The 24,686-nt window shown below is 47.3% G+C and overlaps 1 protein-coding gene across 1 annotated transcript; it reads left to right on the top strand.

The window, feature by feature from the left end:
* Positions 1–11,264: 11,264 nt before the first annotated feature.
* Positions 11,265–22,530, top strand: CHCT1 (CHD1 helical C-terminal domain containing 1). Its single transcript, XM_068979146.1, has 6 exons — positions 11,265–11,315; positions 13,467–13,568; positions 13,815–13,990; positions 15,375–15,474; positions 19,228–19,423; positions 22,451–22,530. Exons 1-6 carry the CDS (start codon positions 11,265–11,267, stop codon positions 22,528–22,530), a joined length of 705 nt encoding a protein of 234 aa, XP_068835247.1.
* Positions 22,531–24,686: the final 2,156 nt, after the last annotated feature.

Here is a 24,686-nt window from a genome sequence, read left to right as displayed (position 1 = left end):
GGATTCTTATCTGCTGTGCCCCCAGGGAAGTCCAGGCCCAGCAATTTGACATGACCACAGAGGGCTACATACCATTCAATGGTTTAGAAAGTGCTCTGAAGTTCTCAGGGTGCCATTCTGCAGTGTTATTTTGATGCCATGATAAGATATTCTTAGAGCACATAAAACCCCAATTAAAACATTGCTACAAAAAAATAAAAGTGAAATTAATCTAGGGCTCCATTAAATGGAAATCTATAGTAAATATCAGATAGAAGTGAAGAAAAAAAATATACCAAACATTTTTGAGATCTGTTTTTCTGAAAAGAGAGGATATGGAGAGATGCAGAGATGTGTCTGGGTCTTCCCAGTGATGGAAGGCTTCACACAGCCTGTACTGACTGCCTGTCACCCTTATATTAGTGTAACAGGTGCTTCCTTCCCACTGCTAAACTCTGGATGTAGGCCCCTGGCAGGGGACACAGAGTTTCAGCTTTACTGGACTTGGTCAAGCCTTCTGCTTCATCCCTGGTTTCTTGGGTTGGGTCTGGAATTGATTAGTTGGGCCTAAAATGGACTTCCCTGGTGGCTCAGTGGTAAAAAATCTGCCTGAAGTTCAGGAGATGCATGTTCGATCTGTGGGTCAGGAAGATCCCCTGGAGAAGGGAATGGCTACCCACTCCAGTATTCTTGCCTGGAGAATCCCATGGACAGAGGAGCCTGAAGGGCTACAGTCCATGGGATTGCAGAGTCAGACACGACTGAGCAACTAATACTTTCCTTTTTTTTTCAGTCCTAAAAATCCCTCGCCTTCTTCCTCCATTCTGTTTCTCTCCAGACTGTGTTTCTAGCATTTCTCAGCTTGTGAGTGCTTCCATGAGCTCAGATTTAAAGACCCATCTGAAAAACTACTACTGAGAAATAGGTCCACATGCTTAGGATAGACCGCTTAGATCACTGGTTCCCAACTAACTTTCTGGGGGCTACAGAATTCTCTGATTGCTTGATGAAGGCTGTGGAGCCTCACATATATTTTGCTACTTAGAATTTCTTTCTTTCTTTTTATATTTATTTATTTGACTGTGCTGGGTCTTAGGTGTGGCTTGCAAGATTTTAGTTGCAGCATGTGAACTCTTAGTTGCAGACCGTGGGCGCTAGTTCCCTGACCAGGGATTAACCCCAGGCCCTCTGCCTTGGGAGCATGGAATCTTAGCCACTGGACAACCAGGGAAGTCCTTTATTAGAGTTTCAAAGGATTTGTTGACTCTCTCAAGACTGTCAGTGAATCCATGTCAAGATACTCTTTCAGGAGACTTCCCTGGTAATCTAGAGGCTAAAACTATGGGCTCCCATCAGGGAGATCCCACATGCAGCAAGCAAAGAGTTCGCATGCCACAACTAAGATCTGGCACAGCCAAACAAATAAAAAATAAATTGTTAAAGATACTCTTTGGGGCATTAAAATATGCATGCTACTATCTATAACATAGATAACCAACAAGGACCTACTGTATAGCACAGGGAAGTATACTCAGTACCTTATAATATCCTATAATGGAAGAGAATGTGAAAAAAGAATGGATATATGTATATACAAATATATGATTAACTGAATCACTCTGCTGTACACATAAAACTAACACAATATTGTAAACCAACTATATTTCAATAAAATCTAAAAAAGACTGTCTTTGGTGGTGACTCAGACCCTGGTAGCCTTGGAGTACGGATGCTGTGGTCCTCAGCTGGGAACTGTCTCAAGCCTTGCAGACTCAGCACCCCAGCTATGACAGGAATTTGAGTGGCCCTCTTTTTCTTGAAGTCTTGATAGAATTCTAATCAGATAATTGGCTATTCAGAGCAAGATCAAGAGGCTTCTTCTGGCAATGCTCAGATGCTCTTGGGTTCTTATCAAAGAGAGGAATAGAGCAGAGTTCTTTGGGCGAATAAGAAGGCTCTGAGTCACTGTTTAATGCACAGAGAGAGATGGGAAAATCTTCAAGTCTTTGAGAGGAAGTGTAGGCCGTAGATGCCCAAGTCATTTTCCATGTCTACTGAATTCACAGCATAGAATTTTGTGAGCTCTAGCATGTGCTCCTGGGGTGAAGGGGTGGGGATGGAAAAAGCAGATAGGGTAGGGGGTCCCTAGAGAAAAAGAACCAGTCATGATTTTCTTGACATAAAAGAAACCAGTTAGGCTTAAGGTATTTTGTCATCTAAGCCTGGCTGCACTTGCCATTGATCAGGTCTCAGTAACTAATAATCTTAAAACAGGAGAGGGAAAGCAAGGATAAAGGAAACGCAGTCAAGAAACAATAGCTTGGACTTCCCTGGTGGCCCAGGGGCTAAGAATCTGCCTGGCAATGCACAGGACATGAGTTCAATTCCTGGTCCTGGAAGATTCCACATGCCTCAGGGCAACTAAGCCCGTGCACCACAGCGACTGAGGCCACATGCCCAGAGCCTGTGCCCTGCAACTAGAGAAGACCACACATTGCAAAGAAAAGCAGCCCCCTCTCTCTGCAACTAGAGAAAGCCCGTGTGCAGCAACGAAGACCCAGGGCAGCAATAAGGCAGAGTCCTGGTTCCCCCTCAAGGGAAGCACAGAGCAAGCTGATAATTATCTTTGAGTTCTGCAGAATCTAAGGTCCCTACCCAAGTAGAAGTCAGAATGATGATGTTGACCTTAATGATCCTCACGTTGCTGTTGTTTAGTCGCTCAGTCGCGTCCAACTCTTTGAGACACGATGGACTGCAGCACACCAGGCCTCCCTGTCCATCACCATCTCCCGGGGCTTGCTCAAACTCATGTCCGTCAAGTCAGAGATGCCATCCAACCATCTCATCCTCTGTTGTCCCCTTCTCCTTGCGTCTTCAGTCTTTCCTAGCATCAGGGTCTTTTCCAATGAGTTGGCTCTTGCCATCAGGTGGCGAAAGTATTGGAGTTTCAGTTTCAGCATCAGTCCTTCCAGTAAGTATTCAAGACTGATTTCCTTTAGCATTGACCAGTTTGATCTCCTTGCAGTCCAAGGGCTTCTCAAGAGTCTTCTCCAACACCACAGTTGAAAAACATTGATTCTTTGGTGCTCAGCCTTCTTTATGGTCCAACTCTCACATCCATACATGACTACTGGAAAACCATAGCTTTGACTAGATGGACATTTGTCAGCAAAGTAATGTCTCTTCTTTTTAATACACTGTCTAGGTTTGTCATAGTTCTCCTTCCAAGGAGCAAGCATCTTTTAATTTCATGGCTGCAGTCACTATCTGCAGTGATTTTGGAGTCCAAGAAGTCTGCCACTGTTTCCATTGTTTCCCCTTCTATTTGCCATGAAGTGATGGGATCAGATGCCATGATCTTAGTTTTTTTAATGTTAAGTTTTAAGCCAGGTTTTTCACTCTCCTCTTTACCTTCATCAAGAGGATCTTTAGTTCCTCTTCATTTTGTGCCATAAGGGTGGTGTCATCTGCATATCTGAGGTTATTGATATTTCACCCAGTAATCTTGATTCCAGCTTGTGCTTCATCCAGCCCAGCATTTCTCATGATGTACTCTGCATGTAAGTTAAATAAGCAGGGTGACAATATATAGTGTTGATGTACTCCTTTCCCATTGTTGAACCAGTCCATCATTCCATGTTCGATTCTAACTGTTACCTCTTGACCTGCATACAGGTTTCTCAAGAGGCAGGTAAGGTGGTCTGGTATTCCCACCTCTTTAAGAATTTTCCACAGTTTGTTGTGATCCACACAGTCAAAGGCTTTAGCCTAGTCAATGAAGCAGAAGTAGATGTTTTTTTGGAACTCTTGTTTTTCCTATGATCCAGTGGATATTGGCAATTTGATCTCTGGTTCCTCTGTCTTTTCTAAATTCAGCTTGAACATCTGGAAGTTCTCAGTTCCCGTACTATTGAAGCTTGGCTTGGAGAATTTTGAGCATTACTTTGCTAGTATGTGAAATGAGTGCAATTGTGAGGTAGTTCAAATATTCTTAGGGTTCCCAAGTGGCTCAGTTGGTAAAGAATCTGTGCAATACAGGAGACCTGGGTCAGAACTGGAGAAGGAAATGACAACCCACTCCAGTATTCTTGCCTGGAGAATTCCATGGACAGAGGAGCCGGGCAGGCTACAGTCTATGGGATCGCAAAGAGCTGGACATGACTGTGTGGCTAACTTATTTGAACATTTTTGGCATTGCCCTTCTTTGGGATTGGAATGAAAACTGACCTTTTCCAGTCTTGATGTTGCAGGAAGGGGGATCCCTTCCAGGGCCCAAAAGTGGGCTCTTGTCTAACACTCGGAAATGAACTGTCTGAGGAGACACATCTGCTGACAAAGCAAGAGACTTTATTGGGAAGAGGCGCCGGGTGGAAAGCAGGAGGGGAAGGGAACGCAGGAGAACTGCTCTGCCACGTGCTCTCAGTCTCGGGTTTTATGGTGATGGGATTAGTTTCCAGGTTGTCTTTAGTCAATCATTCTGACTCAGGGTCCTTCCTGGTGGTGCACGCCTTGTTCAGCCAAGATGGATGCCAGAGAGAAGGATTCTGGGAGGTGGTCGGACATGTGGTGTCTCCTTTTGACCTTTCCTGAACTCTTCCGGTTGGTGGCAGGTTATTAGTTCCGTGTTCCTTACCAGGACCTCCTGTCGTAAAACAGCTCATGCAAATGGTTACTATGGTGCCTGGCCAGGGAGGGTGGTTTCAGTCAGTGTGCTTCCCCTAACACTGTGGCCACTGCTGAGTTTTCCAAATTTGCTGACATATTGAGTGCAGCACTTCCACAGCATCATCTTTTAGCATTTGAAGTAACTCAGCTGGAATCCCATCAGCTCCACTAGCTTTGTTCATAGTGATGCTTCCTAAGGCCCACTTGACTTCACACTCCAGGATGTCTAGCTCTAGGTGAGTGGTCACACCATCGTGGTTATCTGGGTCATGAAGATCTGTTTTTGTATAGTTCTGTGTATTCTTGCCACTCCTTCTTAATCTCTTCTGCTTCTGTTAAGTCCATACCATTTCTGTTCTCTATTGTGCCCATCTTTGCATAAAATGTTCCCTTGGTATCTCTAATTTTCTTGAAGAGATCTCTAGTTTTTCCCATTCTGTTTTTTCGTTATGACCCTCCACAACGTCAATCAACGGAAGCATGGACTCTGTCGACCTTTGCCCCAATTCTATGCTGAATTCCTCTCTAACCCCTGATCCATATAATCAAGGAACATGCCAGCCTGCAGAAAGTAAAGGGTGGACAATTAACATGCTCACTTCCACCCTTCTCCACACCCAGCCCCTCCTGCTTAAAGTATGTGGCACTAAGGATTTTTTTTAATTAAATATTGGAGGAATGACACTATTGAAAGAGTTGTCCTGCTCGTCATTTTATGCTGACCAATTGGATTTTAAAGAGTGTCTCCCAAAGGCAATGGAGTTTTGCTTTGTCTTAGTTAATGCTGAGCATTGAGCATTCGTGGATGCTGTTAGATTTAATTGTCTCTTCAGGCTACTTCTTACTTCATAATGGTTTATAATAAAACCATTATGAAAATAGGGCAGTCATCCAGAGTATAGGATTTGCTGGAGGCTGTGGGAGGGCAGAGGAGGGGTAAGAGTAGAGAGCAGGTAAAGCCAAACAAGCTTTGGGGTTCTGATAATCACTTCCCCCTTCTGAATTTTAGATATTGTTTGGGGCTGGTGGAGGAATAAATGTACAAATATTCTTTGTTCCTTTGTGTGTGTGTGTGTGTGTTTTCTACCAGCCTTGGTCCATACTCACATCCGCTTACCTAAGTTTGAGTTATAATGTGACAATCTTTTGTGTTCTTTTTCTTTTTTTTTGGCCATGCCATGTAGCATGTGAGATTTTATAGTCACCCAACCAGGAATCAAACCTACATCCCCTGCATTGGAAGCATAGAGTCTTAACCAGCAGACTGCCAGGGGAGTTCCCACGTTCTGTTTGTAAACTTGGCATTCTATTACATTTTTAATGATGTTACTTATCCCTTACGCTGTGCTGTGTACTCAGACATGTCCTGCTCTTTGCCACTCCATGGACTGTAGTCTGCCAGGCTCCTCCGTCCATGGGATTTTCCAGGCAAGAATACTGGAGCAGGTTGTCATTTCCTCCTCCAAGGGATCATCGCAACCCAGGGATTGAACCTGCGCCTCCAGCATCTCCTTCTTGCAGGCAGATTCTTTACCACTGAACCACTAGGGAAGTTTCCTTATTCCTTATGAGTAGTTTTTAAAAACATACACAGCTTTCCTTTCTTTCTGACTGCAATTGTAAAGTATATTCATCATCCTTAAAAATGCAGACAATATGCAAAGAAAGTGAAAAATCACCCTCGATATTTTGAAGTGTATCTTTCAAAACTTTTTTCTATATATATAAATACATACAAAAATGGGATCATACCACCCTGCCAAATTACCTATGACGTTTTTCACAGAACTAGAACAAATAATCCTAAAATTTATATGGAATCATAAAAGATCCAAATTGCCAAAGCAATTATAAGGAAAAAGAAAAAAGTAGGAGGCCTAACCCTCCCAGACTTAAGATGATACTACAAAGCTACAGTATCAGAATAGCATGGTATTAGCACAAAAACTGACATACGGATCAATAGAATAGAATAGAGAAATAAACCCACACACCTAAGCCGATTAGTCTTCAACAAAGGAGGTAAGAATATACAAATGGAAAAAAAAATCTTTCTCCAAGTGGTGCTGGGAAAGCTGGAGAGCCACAAGCAAACCAATGAAGCTAGAACACACTCTCACACTGTACGCAAAAATACACTCAAAATGGCTTAAAGACTTAAGTACAAGACATGACACTGTAAAAACCTCTAGAAGAGAATATAAGCAAAACATTCTCTGACATAAATTGTACCAATATTTTCTTAGATCTGTCTCTCAAGGCAATAGAAATAAAAGCAAAAATAAACAAATGGAACCTAATCAAACTTAGAAGCTTTTACACAGCAAAGGAAACCATAAAGAAAATGAAAAGACAACCATGAACTGGGAGAAAATATGTGCAGATACTGTGACCAACAAGGGCTTAATGTCCAAAATAAACAAACAGCTCATACAACTTGATAAGAAAATGACAAACAATCAAAAAATGGGCAGAAAACCTAAATAGACATTTCTCCAAAGAAGACATACAGATGGCCAACAGGCACATAAAAAGATACTCAGCATCACTAATTATTATAGAAAGGCAAATCAAAATCACAATCAGCTACCACCTCACGCTGGTCAGAATGGTCATTACTATTTTTTTTTTTTAATCTACAAATAAAAAGTGCTGGGGAGGATGTGGAGAAAAGGGAACCCTCCTACACTGTTAGTGTGAATGTAAATTGGTGGAAATGGAAAACAGTATGGAGGTCCTCAAAAACTAAAAACAGAGTTGCCACATGATGCAGCAGTCCAACTCCTGGGCGTATACCAAACGAAAACCATAATTCAAAAAGACACATGCACCCCTACGTTTATAGCAGCAGAATTCGGAAAGCCAAGACGTGGACCAACCCAAACGTCAGGTGGCAGACGAGTGGTTAAAGGTGTGCCACATACACACACAATGGAATACTACTCAGCCGTGAAAAGGGAAGACCGCCATTCACAGCAATATGGATGGACCTAGAGAGTATCATCCTAAGTGAAGGAAGCCAGAAACAGTAAGACAAATGCCGTATAGTATTGCTTATACGTGGGATCTAAAATATGGCTCAGAGGCTTCGCTGGTGGCTCAAGTAAAGAATCCACCTGCCAGTGCAGGAAACACGGGTTCGGTCCCTCTTCTGGGAAGACCCCATATGCCACGGAGCCATTAAGCCCGGGTGCCGCAACTACGGAGCCTGTGTTCTAGAGCCTGTGAGCCGGAAATACTGAGCTCACGCGCTGCAGCTCTTGAAGCCTGAGCACCCTAGAGCCCATGCTCCCAAACAGGGAAAGCCACCAAAATGGGAAGCCCGTGCACCGCAACTAGAGAGAAGCCCCACTCTCCGCAACTAGAGAGAAGCCCCACTCTCTGCAACTAGAAAGAGGCCCCACTCTCTGTCTGCAACTAGAGAGAGGCCCCACTCTCCGCAACTGGAGAGAAGCCTGTGTGACAACAAAGATTCAGCACAGCCAAAAAAAGGAAAAATTAAGCTAAAAGTAGATACAATAAAAATTTTATTATAAAATATGACACAAATGAACCTATCTATGAAACGGAAATAGGCTCACAGACAGAACAGACTTGCTGCCATCAGAGAGGGGCTGTGGGGGAAGGGTGGCTTAGGGGTTTGGGATTAATAGATGCAAGCTATTACACAGAGCATGGTAAATAGGGAGCTATATTCCATATCCTGTGATAAACCATAATAGAAAAGAATAAGAGAAAGAATGTATATCTATGTATAACTGATCACTTTATTGTATAGTAAAAATCAGCACAACATTGTAAATCAACTATACATACACCAATAAAATAAATTTTAAAATAAATGGGATCATACCATACACGGTGTTTTAGTTTGTTTTCCACGTCATTAAATATAGAGTAGTAATTTAAAATTTTAAAAATTTAATTCATATTTAATCTAAATTATTCATATAAATTTAATTTGTATAGTGAAAGTCAGTCGTATCTTAATAGCTGGGCTTCCTTTGCGGCTCACATGGCCAAGCATCTGCCAGCAATGCAGGAGACTCGCATTGGATCCCTGGGTGGGGAAGATCCCCTGGAGAAGATCGCAACCTATTCCAGTATTCTTGCCTGGAGAATTCCATGGACAGAGGAGGCTGGCGGGCTATAGTCCATGGAGTCACAGAATCAGACATGTATTTTAATAATCAGTACTATTTTAGTAGTGAAGTATTTTTTAATTAACTTTAATATTAGAGTAGTATTTTTTAAAGTATTGATGTGCCACAGTTTATTTACCCTTTCCTATCCATGACAGCTGTTTCCAAACTGTTACCCCCGTAACTTTCCTCATTTACATCTTCTCTGCTGCTGCTGCTGCTCCTAAGTTGCTTCAGTCGTGCCCGACTCTGTGCGACCCTCTGGACAGCAGCCCTCCAGGCTCCTCTGTCCACAGGATTCTCCAGGCAAGAATACTGGAGTGGGTTGCCATTTCCTTCTCCTACATCTTCTCTCCATTGGGCTAATTCCTCTAAGTAGATATGGGAAAGAATCTGCCTGCAATGGGGGAGACACAGGCTTGACTCCTGGGTTGGGAAGATCTCCTGGAGAAGGAAATGACAGTCCACTCCAGTATTCTTGCCTGGAGAGAATTCCATGGACAGAGGAGCCTGGCAGGCTACGGTCCATGGAGTCTCAAAGAGTCAGACATGACCAAGCACCTACATTTTCAGAATTTATGGGTCAAAGCAAATGCCTATTTAAAAAAAATGTATTACATTTTGTAATACGTTTTTTAAAAAAAACTAATTACCACTCCCAATAGAAGTGTGCCAAAGATTTCCTCTTCCCCTCACTCTTGCCAATATAATTACCCTTCTTAAAACAGCCGAAAAATAATCTTGAATTAATGTTCAGAGAACACTCTTTCCAGTTTGGAAACAAACCCACCTTGTCCTCTAGGAAAGTCAAAGCGCAGTCGCTCAGTTGCGTCCGACTCTTTGCAACCCCATGGACTGTGGCCCACCAGGCTCCTTTGTCTATGGGATGCTCCAGGCAAAGAATATTGGAGTGAGTTGCCATTTCCTTCTCCAGGGGATCTTTCCGACCCAGGGATCGAGCCTGGGACTTCCTCATTGCAGGCAGATTCTTGACCATCTGAGCCACCCGGGAAGCCTACAACGTCTAGTTAAATATTCCTGTCAGTCGCAGGTACCGCCGCCAGATGGCGAGAGAGAGGCCTGGGAAGACCGTGCGGCAGCAAGTGTCGGCCGACTGCACGCTGACTCCTGCTGTCGAAGGCGGGGGAGAGGACAGAACGGGGTGGAGAAAACGGGACCCGGGCCCAGAAAACAGGAAGGGACCGGCCAGCAGAGGGTGTCCAGCGATCCAAAGAAGAAGGTGCTGGTTAGGTGAGGGGACCGGGGCGGCAGTCTTACCACCGCCCTGACCCGCCCGGCGAGCTGACGGGGGATGCAAGGGGCCGCGTTAGAGACGAGCGGCGGCGTGGCCCCGCGCCCCGGAGCGCCTCCAGGACAAGCCGGCCGGGGAGACGCGCGGACCCCGCCAGCCCCCTCTACGCCTGCGGCCTGGCTTCCCCCGAGGGCGACGCAGGAGGGAGAAGCCAGGCCGGCCGGACTCCTACCCGAACCTCGGCGCCGCCCCTCGTGGCGGCGGACCCAAGGCAAATAACGGGGATTCTGTGCTTCTCGGCTGGTGGTTCCAGGAAATGGGATCACGACTGAGACCTGGGGCTTCCCAGCCGTGATCCCGGGGCTTCCCTCGTGGCACGGTCGGTAAAGAGTCCAGCTGCAATTCAGGAGACGTAAGAGACCTGGGTTCGATCCCTGGGTCAGGAGGATCCCTTCCAGAAGGAAATGGCAACCCACTCCAGTATTCTTGCCTGGAGAATCCCATGGACAAGGAACCTGGCGAGCAAAAGTCCATGGGGCCTCACAAGTATCGGACACGACTGAGAGACTAAACCACCACCAGCCCTGGGACCTACCCCGGGGAAGAGGTACGAGGGTGGCTAGTATTTTCGTATACTCCCTAAAAACACCACCACCATCCACCCACAACCCAGCACAGTGGGTTCCTTCCCTCCTGGAGGCTACGGACGATGGAAGAGAAGATGCATCCCGGGAGAGCTTGAGGATGCTACGTTCTCCCTGCATCCTCTACCCCATTGTCCCCGGTCCGAAAAGGACGGCTACGAAACCTCTTCTCTCTCTCCTCTTGGGGGGGAGCCCACAGGCGAGCCCACTCTGAAACCGAGGGGGCTTGAATGGTAGGCAGGCAGGAGAATTATTCCTAAAGCTTTACCCAAGTTCAAAATCGACAGCACCCGACAGTGCTCTTGGGAGAAGGGGTGCCCGCCCCTCCTGGGCAGCTGTGAGCCCCGACAAAGTCTGGGGTGTGCCTGGCCCAAGCTGCTGGCTTGCAGGGCGGGCTCCGGGGCACCCGGAGGAACCCGGGCCGCGTGGGGGAGGGGCGCTGGGCTCTGTGTTGGCCGTTGCCATGGTTTTGCCCCGAGTTCCTAGTGCCACTCCCTGAGTCACTGGGGGCCCAGAAGCAGGTGGGAAGCCTGAGGGGACCCGGGGAGTGCCGCTGTGGAGCCCATCAGCGCTCCTGTTGAGATGGAAGCCCCTGATGGGCAGGCGGACGAAACGGAGGAGCCTCTAGAGCAGGTCAAGTGGGGCTAAGGGTGTGAGGGGGGAAGGAAAGCAGGACCTCAGGGGTGGCTTGGGAAGGCAGAGAAGAGGAGTGTCAAGGAAGAAGACGGGGGCGGGGGGCGGGAAATGGTGAGGTTCACCACTAAGGGACTGAAAGAACAAGAGAAGGTTAACTCATCCAGACAGATGCTTATCCAGGACATGGATACCTGGCAAGATGATGGGGGAGATTCCTGGCAAGACGATTGTCAGTTATGAACACTCACAGGCTGGTGTGTGTGTGTGTGTGTGTAATGGGTCATGATCTGTCTCGTTTGTATGGAGTGTTTATCCAGTTGACCCACCAGGGTTCCCTCTCTCTGGAGTCTGGCGGAGCCTGTGTCCTATTCTCTCTGCATCTTTCTCCCGCCCTTTGCCTGAAATTTCCCTGTACCCCCTGAACACAGGCAGGACTTCATGCTCTCTTGTGTTTTGGCTCCCCCGTGAGGCACGCAGGATCTTAGTTCTTTGACCAAGGATTGAACCTGTGTCACCTGCAGTGGAAACTTGGAGTCTTAACCACTACACCACCAGGGAAGTCCCCACGCTCCCTTTTCTGGGAGGGTTTTTAAAAGGCAGGTGTAAATCTCATGTCAATCTAATTCTGTGCTCTGACTTCAAGTGTTATTCTGAAGTCACCTCATTGTGATTCATTTTCAATTTCTTTTGCTCCAGCTTGCTGCCAGCAAGATCCTTCTCATCATCACCATTACTGTCACCCACTTTCCTGAGTGCCTGTTAGTCTGGCAAGAAGCTAGAGATTAGGGCTACAAAGAACTGGGCCTGGGACTTAGGAACTCAATAAGTGTTTGTTGAATGAGCAAGTAAATGAATGATGATCCTTTCCCCCAAGGAGTTACTTAAGCATCTCGGGTACCCTCTGCTCATCTGTAACCAAAAATAAAGAGTTCTAGCCTTACAAAATCTGTGGGAGAATAAAATGAGTTAATGTTGGTACTTCCTTGAAGGTCCAGTGGTTAAGAATCCTCCTTGCAAATCAGGGGACATAGGTTCCATCCTTGGTCCAGGAATATCCCACATGCCTCAGAGCAACTAAGCCCCTGAGCCTATGAAGCCTGCAAGCCCTAGAGCCATGCTCCACAAGGGAAGCCATTGCAAAGAGAAGCCTTCATACCACCACAAAGAGTGGCTCCTGCTTGCCACAACTAAACAAAGCCCACATGCAGCAATAAAGACCCACTATGGTCAAAAAAGTAAATAAATAAAAAAAATTTTAAAAAAAGAATCCACCCTCCAATGCAGGGGACCCAGGTTCCATCCCTGGTTGGGGAACTAAGATCGCATATGCTGTGAAGTAACTAAGCAGACTCACTGCAACTAGAGAACCCAAGCTCTGCAACTAGAGGGAAAGCCCACAAGCCACAATGAAGACCCAGTGCAGTCCTCTCCTCAAAACAAAGAAGTTAACCATACACAGAAAGAGTTCAGTTCAGTCGCTCAGTTGTGTCCAACTCTTTGTGACCCCATGCACTGCAGCACACCAGGCTTCCCTGTCCATCACCAACTGCCGGAATCTACCCAAACCCATGTCCATTGAGTCGGTGATGCCATCCAACCATCTCATCCTCTGTCGTCCCCTTCTCCTCCTGCCTTCAATCTTTCCCAGCATCAGGGTCTTTTCCAATGAGTCAGTTTTTCCCATCAGGTGGCCAAAGTTATTGGAGCTTCAGCTTCAGCATGAGTCCTTCTAATGAATATTCAGGACTGATCTCCTTTAGGATGGACTGGTTGGATATCCTTGCAGTCCAAGAGACTCTCTCAAGAGTCTTCTCCAACACCACAGTTCAAAAGCAGCAATTCTTTGGCGCTCAGCTTTCTTTATGATCCAAAAGAAAAAGAGTTAAGTGCTTTGCAAAGTTAGTTAGTATACAGAGCTATAATATTGTACAAGAAATGGATTAGGTGGTCTTGGTTTTCTAAGCAGGGATTCTCAGAGATGGGTTTCCTTTGCCCAGGGCTCACTGGCCTGAGAGCTGGGTCAAGGAGGAGGTCACTGGGAAAATGGAGAGGGGCTTTGGCTGGCGTCTGGATCAGTGCTTGCCCAGCACTGCCTCTCAGGAGCAGTAGCCCTAGGCCCCAGCTGACTGCTGCCCCTGTCTCCTCCAGGGGATGAATGCACCCAGCTTAGAGAAGAGCTTCAGTACCGCCCCAGCCAAAGACTCCCTTGTGCGCCATGCCAAGGGCCTTGACCAGGACACCTTCAAAATTGTGAGTAAGGGGCCAGCCTGGGGCTTGTACCCTGTTCCCCACAGGTCAGGAGATCTGGGTCAGAAGCTGGCAGGCCTCGGATCCATAGTTCATGGCCCCACTGGACACCCTCCTGGGAAGGAAGTGGCCTTCTCACATAACACTGGGTCGGAAGGGCTGCAGCTGGGCCACCTGTTGGCTATGTGGGGCTGTCCCACTTTCTCTTCTTTCTCCTATGGCCCCTCATTTCCCCTGTTGCCTCCTCAGTGTAAAGAATATCTAAGGCCACTGAAGAAGTTCCTGCGAAAGCTGCACCTGCCAAAGGACCTTCCACAGAAGAAAAAACTGAAGTACATGAAGCAGAGCCTGGTGATCCTAGGGGACCACATCAACACCTTTCTGCAGCACTACTGCCGAGCCTGGGAAATCAAGCACTGGAAGAAGTAGGACAGCCTCCCTACCCCGACCATGACCCTCTCTCCTGGGCCACTCCGTCCAGAATCGAGGTCACTCCTTAGTGCAGATCTCCTAGTCCTTCACCTTAGTGTGGAAGGGTCAGGATCCTGGAGTGAGTGTGGTGAAGAGGGGTGGAGAGAACAGCACCCTCTAGTGACTCAGGGCAGCACTGATTGGATAAAGGACTCTCCTCACCCGGGGACAGGAGTTCAGTTCAGTTCCGTTGCTCAGTGGTCTCTTTGCGACCCCATGGACTGCTGCATGCCAGGCCTCCCTGTCCATTACTAACTCCTGGTGTTTACTCAAACTAATGTACATGGAGTCGCTGATGCCATCCAACCATCTCATCCTCTGTCATCCCCTTTTCCTCCCGCCTTCAATCCCTCCCAGCATCAGGGTCTTTTCAAATGAGTCAGCTCTTTGCATCAGGTGGCCAAAGTATTGGGGTTTCAGCTTCAGCATCAGTCCTTCCAATAAACATTCCAGACTGATCTCCTTTAGGATGGACTGGTTGGATCTCCTTGCAGTCCAAGGGACTCTCAAGAGTCTTCTCCAACACCACAGTTCAAAAATGTCAATTCTTCAGCGCTCAGCTTTCTTTATGGTCCAACTATCATATCCATACATGACTACTGGAAAAATCATAGCCTTGACTAGATGGACCTTTGTTGGCAAAGTAATGTCTCTGCTTTTTAATATGCTGTCTAGGTTGGTCCTAACTTTTCTTCCAAGGAGAAAGCACCTTTTAATTTCATGGCTGCAGTCACCATCCACAGTGATTTTGGAGCCCCCCAAAATAAAATCTGACACTGTTTCCACTGTTTCCCCATCAATTTGCCATGAAAGGATAGGAATGGATGCCAAGATCTTAATTTTCTGAATGTTGAGCTTTAAGCCAACTTTTTCACTCTCCTCTTTCACTTTCGTCAAGAGGCTCTTTAGTTCTTGGCTTTCTGCCATAAGGGTGGTGTCATCTGCATATCTGAGGTTATTGATATTTCTCCCGGCAATCTTGATTCCAGCTTGTGCTTCCTCCAGCCCAGCGTTTCTAATGATGTACCCTGTATAGAAGTTAAATAAGCAGGGTGACGATATACAGGCTTGACGTACTCATTTCCCTATTTGGAGTCGGGGAAAGAACTCTGATAGAATAACTGCTGTGCGCAGTGGGGCCTCATCACCAAATATAGGGGATTCAAGGCCTGGAGAATCCTGCCCTCCATGCGCCCAACCAAAAATTCAGGGGGCAGGGGTGGTCCATATCTCCCCGGTGGTCCTGGCCATAAGGCAGGTGCGGGAGGGAGAGAGGCTGGGTTCCTCCCCTCTCAGCCTCGGCCCCGCCCTCTCAGCCTCGTTTCCCCTGCCTTTCAGGATGCTCTGGCGGTTTGTCTCCCTCTTCTCAGAGCTGGAGGCGAAGCAGCTTCGCAAACTCTACAAGTATACCAAGAACAACCAGACCGCCAAGTTCCTGGTGAGGCTCCTCCCTGGCCGGCAGAGGGCTGGGTGGCGCGTTCTTGAATTGTAGGGGGAGGTCTGAGCCTGAAGGGCTGTGCTTTTTTTGGCCACAGCATGTGGCATGAGGGATCTTAGTTACCTGACCAGGGATGGAATCTGGGCCCCCAGGGGTGAAAGTGCGGAATCCTCAACACTGGACTGGCAGGAAATTTCCTGAAGAGCCCTCTGATAGAACAAGTACTCTTTAGTCCTTCCCATGCTCAATGCCTGAGGAAAACTCCACTGCCTCCCGGGTGGGCACAGAGTGGGCTCATGAGGCCGAGACAGCTTCACCGTCCACCACCACACCCTGAGCAGGAGCAAGGATGTTCCTGAGGAGCCGTGGGTGGGGTCGACCCAGGCCAGGCAGAGAGGCATGGCCAGCTTCAGGGAGGCTATGGAGACCATTACAAAGGCCAGAGGATAAATATCCCGGGTAGGCTTTGTCCCAAAACAGTGATTCGCAAACATTTTAGTCTCAGATCACTTCTCCCCTCTTAATTTTTGTGATGCTTAGTTGCAAAGCTGCATCTGACTCTTTGCAACTCCATGGACTGTAACCTGACAGACTCCTTGGTCCATGGGATTTCCCAGGAAGGAATGCTGGAGTGGGTTGCCATTGCCTTCTCCAGGGGATCTTCCCGACCCACAAATCAAACCTGTGTCTCCTGCATTGGCATGCATGTTCTTTACCTCTGAGCCACCAGGGAATCCCATAACCCCACAAAATGTGTTTGTATCAGTTCAGTTCAGTTCAGTTGCTCAGTCGAGTCCGACTCTTTGTGACCCCATGAATCACAGCATGCCAGGCCTCCGTGTCCATCACCAACTCCCGGAGTTCACTCAGACTCACGTCCATTGAGTCGGTGATGCCATCCAGCCATCTCATCCTCTGTCATCCCCTTCTCCTCCTGCCCCCAATCCCTCCCAGCATCAGAGTCTTTTCCAATGAGTCAACTCTTCGCATGAGGTGGCCAAAGTACTGGAGTTTCAGCTTCAGCATCATTCCTTCCAAAGAAATCCCAGGGCTGATCTCCTTCAGAATGGACTGGTTGGATCTCCTTGCGGTCCAAGGGACTCTCAAGAGTCTTCTCCAACACCACAGTTTAAAAGCATCAGTTCTTCGGCACTCAGCTTTCTTCACAGTCCAACTCTCACATCCATACATGACTGCTGGAAATGTGTTTGTATAGGTTACATCTATTGATATTTGCCCTACTAGAAATTAAAGCTAAAGAAAAAGTTCAAAATATGTACCTGCTAATCATTTAAAATCAAGGAGCCCATTATATGTTAACATAATTTTTATGAGAGATAACTCATATTTGTATTTTCCGAAACAAATTTAGTGAGAGGAGTGACATTGCTTTCTATTTTTGCAGATCTTTTAGTGTCTGACTTAATAGAAGACACTTGGCTTCTCATATCTGCTTTTGCTCAATCTCTTACGATATAATGATTTGGTACATAAGAAAATCCAGCCTCCTACTGATATATATATATATATATATATAATTATTAATAGAAAGGAGAGGAGTATTTTATTAGTGTTTTCAGATAAAGGTGAATATTTTTTTACACCAAAACTCAGCAAGTGGCAGTTACTTAACTGCAATATTGAATCTGAAACTATATCAGTGGATGTTTGTTTATTAAGCTGTTTATTTTTGTTTTTTTACCACATCACACAGCAGGATCTTAGTTCCTTGACCAGGACTGAACCCATGCTTCCTGCAGAGCAAGTGCAGAGTCCGAACCACTGGGCCATCAGGGAATTCCTTCAATGAATGTTTTAAAATAGACTTTTTAAAAAAAGCAGTTTTAGGTTTATAGAATTATTGGGGGTAAAGCACAGAGTTCCCATACTTACTCTTTCCTGTTTTCCTTATTATTAATACCTTGCATTGGAGAGGTACATTCGTATCTTTGATGAGCCAATATGGATACACTGTTAATAAATAATGTCCATAGTTTACATTAAGGTGTAATCCTTGTTTTGTACATTCTGTAGGTTTTGACAAATATACAGTAACATGTATCCATCATTACAGTGGAAAAAGGAAGTTTCATTGCCCTAAAAATCCCCAGTGCTCTCCCTATTCATCCCCTCCTTCTCCCCTCAAGGCCCTTGGCAACCACTGATCTTTTAACTGTCTCCATAGTTTTTCCTTTTCTGGACTGTATAATTGGAAGGTATAGTTGGAATCATACAGTATGTAGCCTTTTCAGATTTGTTATCAATGAACTTTTCACACTGGGTTACATTAGAATCCATTGATTTTTCTCCTGCACTCTGAGTGGATCCCACTTTTCAGGCGGTTTGTGAGGTTAGAATATTTCACAGAGCACCCTTTGAGAAGCACTATCCAAAAGGATAATTACAGGGAACAGTTTTTATGTACTAGGAGACTTTATGTTCCTTCATGTCATTCTTCAAAAGTAACCCTAGGTGGTAATTAGAATTATTGTCCGCAGTGTATAAAGGAGGGTACCTAATCTAGGGAGGTGAAGGAACTTGATCCAGACCATGCAGCAAATGGGAAGGATAGAGCTGGGTTCAAACATAATCTCATTCAAAGGAGAGCCCTGCTCTGACCTTATCCTGCCCATTGCTCCAGCTGGGCAACTATAATGGCATCCTCTGATCACTCAGTTGGTAAAGAATCCTCCTCTAATGGAGGAGACTCCAGTTCAATTCCTGGGTTAGGAAGATCCCCTGGAGAAGGGATAGGCTACCCACTCCAGTATTCTTGGGCTTCCCTTGTGGCTCAGCTGGGAAAGAACTGCCTACAATGCAGGAGACCTGGGTTCAATCCCTGGGTTGGGAAGATCTCCTGGAGAAGAGAAAGGCTATGCACCAGTATTCTGGCCAGGAGAATTCCATGGACTGTATGGTCTATGGGGTCACAAAGAGTTGGATGTGACTTTCACTTTCTCTGTGGGTCTTTATTTCATTCTCTGAGCATGAATGTGGGGATAGACTCAGTGATTCCTTTTAAGAATATGAGGAGCTGCCATTTTAGTCATTCCTAGATTTAAGCAGCCAAGGAACTTTCAAAAGATGTTTCCAGGCTCTCGATTTTAATTTTGGAAAGGACTTTAAAAAATAAGCACCAGGATTTCCCTGGGGGTCCAGTGGCTAAGACTCTGCCCAATGCAGGGGAGCCGGGTTCAATCCCTGGTCAGGGAATTACATCCCACATGCAGCAACTAACTAAGAGTTCTCATGCCACAACTAAAGATCCCACACACTACAACTAAAACCCAGCACAGCCATGCATGCCTAGTTGCTTCAGTCATTCGTGTCTGATTCTTTGCGACCCCACGGACTGCAGCCCGCCAGGCTTCTGCATCCATGGCATTCTCCAGGCAGAAATACTGGAGTGGGTTGCCATGCCCTCCCTCAAGGGATCTTCCTCACCTAGCACAGCCAAATAAATATTTTTTTTAAGTCCCATTGTGTAATTACAAACACATAAGACACTGTGCTCAAAAACGAAAGGGAGGAGATACTGCGAAGGAAAGAACCACCCAAGAAGACAGAGTTGGTAGCCTCGCCTCAGGATCCCCATGGTCCCCCCGCCGCCCCCCAACATCTGTGGTCCTCACTCCAGCCTGGCTGCCCAAGCGTGAGGCGCAGCCTGGCCGCAGCAGCTTCCTGACGCGGGCAGGGCTCTGGCTCTGGCAGGCGGGCCCCTCTCTCCTCCTCAACACTCTGGTCCCCTTGCAGGTGGCCTTCTGCCCCTTGGATGCCCCGGAGAGCTTCTTGCTGGCTGACCAGGAGGACAGTCTGCCCAAGCTCTGCACTGCCTGGGGGCTCCGCAGCCATCTCAGTGGCATGAAGGAGAGGCTGTCCAAGCTGCAGGCCCCGGGCCACCCGGCCTGCCTGCTGAAGGAGCTGAGAGCCAGGGGCCCCCGCAGGAGAGGTATGCCCGGAGGAGCGGCCCGTCTGCCTCCGGGAGCGCCTGACCTGGTCCTCTTCTGGCCGCCCCATCTTCTCTTCTGCCCTGCATTTCTCTTTGTCCATTTTCCTTCCCCTTCTCCACTTTTTCTTTTCTCTTTTTCCCTCCTTCTCTTAGGTCGGCTCACTGTAGGAAATTTGAAAAGTTTGTGCGTGTACGCTCAGTCGTATCTGACCCCATAGACTGTCGCCTGCCAGGTGCCTCTCTCCCTGGGATTTGCCAGATAGGATAAAACAGAAAAGTCACCCATCACCCACAAGCAGGACTAATAATCATATTTAGGTGTGTTTCCTTCTTGTTCCATCTCAGTTTCCCCCTGGAGGTCTCGGGAAATGTGCCTTTTCCAGCTAACAGGTAAACAAAGGCATGCTCCCGTACGATCCGAAGCAGAGCCATTTCTAGTGGCCAACAGCAGGGACTCTCAGGAAGTGGCCGAGCAGCAGGCTGTGCCCTCCTGGTGTTGGGTGGGCTGCGGGTGGAAGGAAGGGGTCATTCCCTCAGGAAGGAGGCCGTCCAGCCAGTCCAGGCCAGTCCAGCGACCACGGCCCCTGGACTGAGGCTGTGGGCTTAAAGGACAGAGTCTTCAGTGAGGGGGCCCAGCAAGGCTGGAGTCTGTGAAGGCCCGTTCTGGGCACTAAGGATCAGAGAGCTGTTAGATCTCCTACCTCTCGCCCTTCTGGAACTGGCTTCTGGGGCCACGTGTAGCTGTTCTTGCTTAGCTCCTGTGGGGGAAAATGAAGGCACACAGGGAAACCTAGGACCCCAGAGCACGGTCCTAAACTGGACCCAGGGTGTTTCTCTGAAGGTCGGGCCAGCCGGGGCCGCGCTCAGGGCCTTTTCAGCGGCCACAGCTGGACCAGAGGGAGCAGGGAAGTGAGGAGGGGTCAATGAAGAGGGCCCAGAGCCCCAAACCCAGACCCGTGCCTGGGCTCTGTGGGGGCCCATGGCTCTGGTGCCTACTGCTTAGATTGAGGAAGTGAAACATACAATGGAATGAAGGGCAGTCGGTATCATTAAGATGATTTGGATCAGGCAGTCCATGAATCAGATGAGCAAAGTGTGGTTCAGGCTTTGGAGCCAGCATTTCCCTGTACCAGGTGCATCATGTCTCTTAATTTCACTCACCCCTGCGGCACCCGGAAGAGCTGGGCATGACCATCCCCCTTTCACTAATGATCAATCTCAGGTCATAGGGCAAAGGGTAGGTCCGGAGGTTTGGAAGGAGGTAGGTTTGGGACAGGCTTTAGAGAAAGGAAAAAGGAGAGAGATGGGGGAGACAAAGAAGTGGAAGGGAGTTCCGTGTGGAGGTGAGGCAGTGAGCACACAGGCTGGGCTTGGAGGTGAAGGGTGGAGAGAGAGGGCTAGAGTGGCAGGTAACAGGGAAAAGCTGCAGATGGCGTGTTAAGTTGGGCTTGAAATTGTGATTCTTTTTTTTAAGTGTTTTTTTAAAAAACCTCTTTATTTGGGTCTTCGTTTCAGCACTCAGGACCCTCAGTCTTTGTTGCAGCATGCCGGACCTTTAGTTACAGCATGCGAACTCTGTAGAGGCATGTGGGCTGCAAGTGGAATCTAGTTCCCTGACTGGAGATGGAACCCTGGCCTCCGCCACTGGGAGTGCACAGTCCTAGTCACTGGGCCACCAGGGATGCCCCTGAAATTGTAATTCTTAAAATAATATTTCATCACAAACACAAGCATATCCTAGAAAATTAGATAAAACAGATTAACAAAAAATAAGAAAATATAAACATCACATTGTCATCCACAGTTACCACTTTCCAGATGCTTTTCATGTGTATAAACACCTGTATTAAGCCAAAATGAGACCATGCTATATGTGTGGTTTTGACTTGAACTTGCTTTTTTCAGATAATTATAGAAACCTTCCATGTCAACATCTTCATTGAATTAAATACTCCATTTTCAAATTTTCCCAATAGTCAAAGATACCTTTTGCACTTAATTTCCCAAACCATGCATTTCACCTGGTTCTGTCTCTTAAGTCGCTTTTAACCTGAGTCTCCCTTTTCTTCCACCCCGACGTGCTGAAGAGATCAGGCTACTGTCCTGCAGACCGTTCCACTTCCTGCTTTTTTCTTGTTGCTTCCATTTGGCATCTCTGAAGCTTGTTTCTCTCGGAGCAGCATTGTAGGTCAAGGGTCCCCATGGATTTGTGTTAAACACATTTCTGACTGGCATACGTTTCAGGCGAGGTGCTATTCTTCATCCTGTGTTACATGAGAAAACGCATACTACCAGGTGGGGCCACCACGACCGGGTGAATCCCTGAGTCTATCATGAAATTAAACGTGAGCTGTGCGGGGGCTCCCCTGGCAGTCCAGTGGTTAAGAATCCACCTTCCAATGCAGGGGATGCAAGTTCCATCCCTGGTTATGAAACTAAGATTTCACATGCCTCAGGGCAACTAAATTCTCACACCCACAGGGGGCAACCAAGATCCCACATGCTGCAACGAAGCAACACAGCCAACAATAAATAAATATTTCTTTTTTAAAAAAGAAAAGATCAGTGAAATTGACACCATCCCCCCAAATATGAGCTTCATGGTGTTCCTTGGGCGCTGTGTTTGTGAATCAGTTCTTTATTTTTTTCATGAGTCAGTTCTTAAGTAAAAAGATGGCAATGATGTTTGCAAACAACCCAGCAGCAAAGTACTGGAAACCGGGGAGTGAATGGAGACAGGAGTGGAGAGGAATCACAGAAGCCAGAGGTCGGTCCTGACTGCGCCCCGGGCTTAGACTTTGAGCAACCCATTTCCTTACTCTGCACCTGCATGCAATCCCTCAGCTGTAAACTGGGGTGATTCCATCTCCCTACCCCACAGAGTTTCTGTGAGAAACGGGTAAGGGACTTAGGTTGAAAGCAAGGTAAGCTTTTGTTGCTCTTCCCACCACAGCCAGCAAATGTTACAGGCTGAGATTCTCTATTTGTGATGTCATCAGCACTGTCTCTGACCTTCCTCTTTTTCAGGTTCTAAGCTTCCTCAAGAGCCGAAACTCAAGAGAAGGAGGATTAAGGAAGCCCCAGACACTCCAGAGACCTGTCCGTAGAAGACCCAGCTGGGGCTGAGGACCAGCTTGCCCTGGATCCTAGAGCACTTGCCCTTGAGGGGAGGGGGATATGAGGGACCAGTGAGGGGAAAGAAGAAGCTGTCTTTATCAAAAGGATGCTCAGTCTTAATTGTGCATAAATGGGACAAGGAAATAAACATCCTTTAGACAGTTCAACTTGGCTAATCATTGTCATTCATTTTTTAAAAGTTATTTATTTGGTTGCACTGGGGCTTCACTGCTCTCTGTAGGCTTTCTCTAGTTGCAGAGAGCAGGGGAGGTCTCATTCTTTTCTTTTTTTTAATTAAAAATGAATATTTGCCAGCCACCTTCTGAATAGTAAATGGCCCCCATATACACAGGTGAGTAAGAAGAGGCAGTTGCTGTGTCAAGGACCGTCACAGTCTGGGGGAAACACACACACAAATAGACATTAAACAGGGTAATGCTGGTGTCTGGGGAAGGCCTTAAGGGAGGTGACATAGGCCTGATATGTGTCTGCCAGGAGAGAGCACAGGTGGGAGGGCAGTGGGCTAGGAGTCAACTGGAGGGTGATAAGTCTGGTGACTTCCTAAATCATCTGCCCTTGATCCTGTGGGAACTTAGAGGGAACAGTGACAAGGGAGATGCCAGGCAGGGGAAGGAGTTGATGTGACGTGGGAACCAGCAAAGTACGTGGAAGTGAGAGAGGGTAGAGTCAGGAGACCAAAGAAGGAACTGTATTAATCGTCCCAAGGGACTTACCTGGCTGTCTGGTGGCTAAGATTCCGTGCTCCCAATGCAGGGGGCCCAGGTTGGACCCTTGATTGGGGAACTAGATCCCGCGTGCCATAACTCAGAGCCCACATGCTGCAATGAAAGATTCTGCATGCCACATCCAAGACCTGGCTCAGCCAAAAAACAATTTTTTTTAAGGCAGCTGCCCTTCTCTAGGGCATTTTGAATGACTAAAGTAGAACTTCTTTTAAAAAGTCAGTTGCCAATATTAACTTGGTACATTTCACATTAGAAACAACAGTTTGAAAAACCTGCCCACACTCGGAGGTGCCTTCTCACAGACAACCCCTGGCTGGGGCTCAGGTTTCACGGATATTCTCCCCAGTTCACCACAGTCTCCACCCCTCCCTGTTGCCTTATACACCGGCCTTCTTCACTCCTTCCTATTAGTACTTTTGACCCTTTTCGCCTTTAGTATTGGCCACCCACAGGGTGTATACACAAACACGGTGAAGCTGTGCATGGATGGAGGCAGGGTGGATTTGTGGGGCTAAGGCTAAACGGACAGCTCTTGGTGACGGAAGTGGGAGATGACAAAAGGGGAAGGGGAGGAAGTGAAGATGGCACATTGTCTCTAGCTAGAAAGGCCAGGGAGACAGTGGTCAACTCCAGGAGGAGAAGCAGGTCCAGTCGTGTTCCAAGAACACGGGAGAATCACGACTCTGTTCCAGGCAGAGCATCCGGTGTCCATGGAGGGTGGAGGGTGGGGGGCGGGGATACCAGAATAAATGTGTGACCATTTTCTCTCCTCCTTTAATTTGTATTCAGGAGTAAATACTATCAAAGGTTTTAAATGGTAAAATGAACATCAGTCTAGACCTGAAGGCCAAGGACAGGAACGCACCAGTGGGGAGGGAGGCGGCCACCCCATCTCTTTGGTCCTCTCACCCATTGCCTCCCAGAGGCGAGATGAGAGAGGCTAAGGCAGAGGCCAGGGGTCAGCCTCATTGGGTGGTCCCCGCCAGTCCTGACAAAGCAGGGAGGGTTTGTGAAAGAAGAGCAGCAGGTCGGAGGGTGTCTCTGACAACTGGGGGCTCTCCACTTTTCTCCCGAGCGATGTCACTGACAAGGTCCCAGGGGAAAAGCTGGCTGTTCAGGGGACAAACCAAAGTAATGAAGTGACCTCTGTGTGTGAGGCAACACTGCCCCCTACAGGAATTCTGGAACTCTACAGCCTTCTTCCTGTGCAAAGAGCTGGAGACCAGGAGCCAGTGACGGAGATTCCTACCAGCCTCGAGGAAAATCGGGAGGCCTGCAGGTAAAATGTGCAAGAGGTGAGGCTTGGATTTGGAGGCTTTCTTTCTTTTTTTTTTTTGGCTGCATCAGGTCTTAGTTGAGGCAGGTGGGCTTAATTGCCTTGAGGCGTGTGGGACCTTAGT

This window comes from Capricornis sumatraensis, chromosome 8, assembly GCF_032405125.1.
Source record: "Capricornis sumatraensis isolate serow.1 chromosome 8, serow.2, whole genome shotgun sequence".
Classification (NCBI taxonomy): Eukaryota; Metazoa; Chordata; class Mammalia; order Artiodactyla; family Bovidae; genus Capricornis; species Capricornis sumatraensis.
The sequence above is the reverse complement of the archived record's forward strand: the minus strand, read 5'-3'. Positions and strand labels throughout refer to the sequence as shown.